Genomic DNA, 2,004 nt, shown 5'->3' with positions numbered 1-2,004 from the left:
GACCTCCCCTTATTAAATCCATGTTGACTTGTTCTAATCCGACCCTGCTCTTCCAAGAATTTAGAAACCTCATCCTTAATGATGGATTCTAGAATTTTACCAACAACCGAGGTTAGGCTAATTGGCCTATAATTTTCCATCTTTTGTCTTGATCCTTTCTTGAACAAGGGGGTTACAACAGCGATCTTCCAATCATCCGGGACTTTCCCTGACTCCAGTGACTTTTGAAAGATGGTTTGACCCAGTCAAGCACAAGCACATCGTCAAAATTGGAGTGGGGAATGAAGTATCTTTATTTTAGTAATGAACTTTCTAACCTTTTCCCTCACTCTTTCCTTTCAATATAGTCCTCAGTGAAAGGAGAGAACGTGACAGTGATTGGCTGCTTGAATCACGGGATGCCTTTAATATCATCAGAAAACACCTCAATCCGCTGTGAATCAGGTAAACAGGGACAAAACTGCGTGAGGTAAATGTTTATAGATTTTAAAGAGATATGGGGAGCTATTGAGAATATGGCATTGATGTAAAGGGTCAGCCATGATCCTACTGAATGACAGAGCAGGTTCAATGGGCTGAATGGCCTCCCCCTGCTCCTAGTTTCTACACTTCTATTTGAAGGTAAGGGGATTTGAGAGGCTTGAGGGTGGTGGGAATCTGGAACAGGTTGACTGAAAGAGTGGCAGAGGCAGGAATCCTCAAGTTATTTAACAAGCAAGGGTGGCACTGTGGCTCAGTGGTTAGCACTGCTGCCTCACAGCTCCTGACACCCCAGGAGACTGTGTGGAGTTTGCTCGTTCTCCTCATGCCTGAGTGGGTTTCCTCTGAGTGCTCCAGTTTCCTCCCACAATCCAAAGATGTGCAGGTTTAGTGGATTGGCCATGGGAAATGCAGAGTTACAGTGTCAGGGCAGAGGTGGTGGGTCTGGATGGGATGCTCCCCAGAGGATTGGTGTTGACTCGAAGGGCTGGATGGCCTGCTTCCACACTGTAGAGGTTCTGTGAGACATTTGACACACCATTGCATGTGCTGGTCCATGTGTGGGTCAAGTGCTGGAAAATGGGATTTGAATAATTGGATGTTTGATGGCCAGCATGGACACAATGGGCCAAAGGATCTCAATCAGCGCTGTAATACCCTATGACTCAATGGCAATTGTCTTCAGCTGCCTGGGTCACTAGCCCAAGAGCTGCCTGCCTCTCCCACCTTTCCCTGAGGGAACTTCTTGGAGTGTGGGCAAGGAGATACAAATACTGAGCATCCACTGACAGAGAAGGAAGGATTATTCAACTCACTCAGAACTGAAACATTCCTGTCTTATCTTCTGTTCCAGAAACGTCCGCGGGGTTTCTCTTGTTGGTCAACTCTACCTCAAATGTAACGCGGCTGCGTATCCCTTACCCTCAGACAGGAAATTGGTACATCAGTCTACGTTCCCTCTGCTCGACTGACTATGGGTAAGCTTCTGCATTTAAATGGGACATTGTTCACTAGTGCAGGTAAATAATTCGATTTCGAGATGACATGGGGCAAGGCCATGAGGACTCAAGGTATGATTTCTCTCAATCACATTAAATTTTACAGCACAGAAACATGCAAGTGATCATAGGGAGCAGGAGTAGGCCATTCGGCCTCTCTGGATTATTTCACTCATTTCCTCATTCCACATTTCCTCATTCAGTCGAACCGAACAATACTGGTCTTTGAGTTCCACATGAGACTCCTCTTCATTCTCACCATATTAACATCTCGTAGAGTCATAGAGTCATAGAGATGTACAGCATAGAAACACACCCTTCAGTCCAACCCGTCCATGCCGACCAGATATCCCAACCCAATCTAGTCCCACCTGCCAGCACCCGGCCCATATCCATCCAAACCCTTCCTATTCATATACCCATCCAAATGCCTCTTAAATGTTGCAATTGTACCAGCCTCCACCACATCCTCTGGCAGCTCATTCCATACATGTACCACCCTCTGCGTGAAAAGGTTGCCCCTCAG

The 2,004-nt window shown here is 46.4% G+C and overlaps 1 protein-coding gene across 1 annotated transcript in view; it reads left to right on the top strand.

Annotated features, from left to right (window-relative positions):
* tmem8b (transmembrane protein 8B) overlaps positions 1 to 2,004 on the top strand; it is a 79,016-nt gene that overhangs the window by 58,106 nt on the left and 18,906 nt on the right. Inside the window, exons 3-4 of the mRNA XM_043704301.1 lie at positions 348 to 444; positions 1,334 to 1,457. Of these exons, the coding sequence (XP_043560236.1) occupies positions 348 to 444; positions 1,334 to 1,457 (221 nt within the window). The remainder of the gene's footprint in view (positions 1 to 347; positions 445 to 1,333; positions 1,458 to 2,004) is intronic.

This window comes from Chiloscyllium plagiosum, chromosome 2 (genome assembly GCF_004010195.1).
Source record: "Chiloscyllium plagiosum isolate BGI_BamShark_2017 chromosome 2, ASM401019v2, whole genome shotgun sequence".
NCBI classification, from domain to species: domain Eukaryota; kingdom Metazoa; phylum Chordata; class Chondrichthyes; order Orectolobiformes; family Hemiscylliidae; genus Chiloscyllium; species Chiloscyllium plagiosum.
This window is presented reverse-complemented; position numbering and strand designations above follow the sequence as displayed.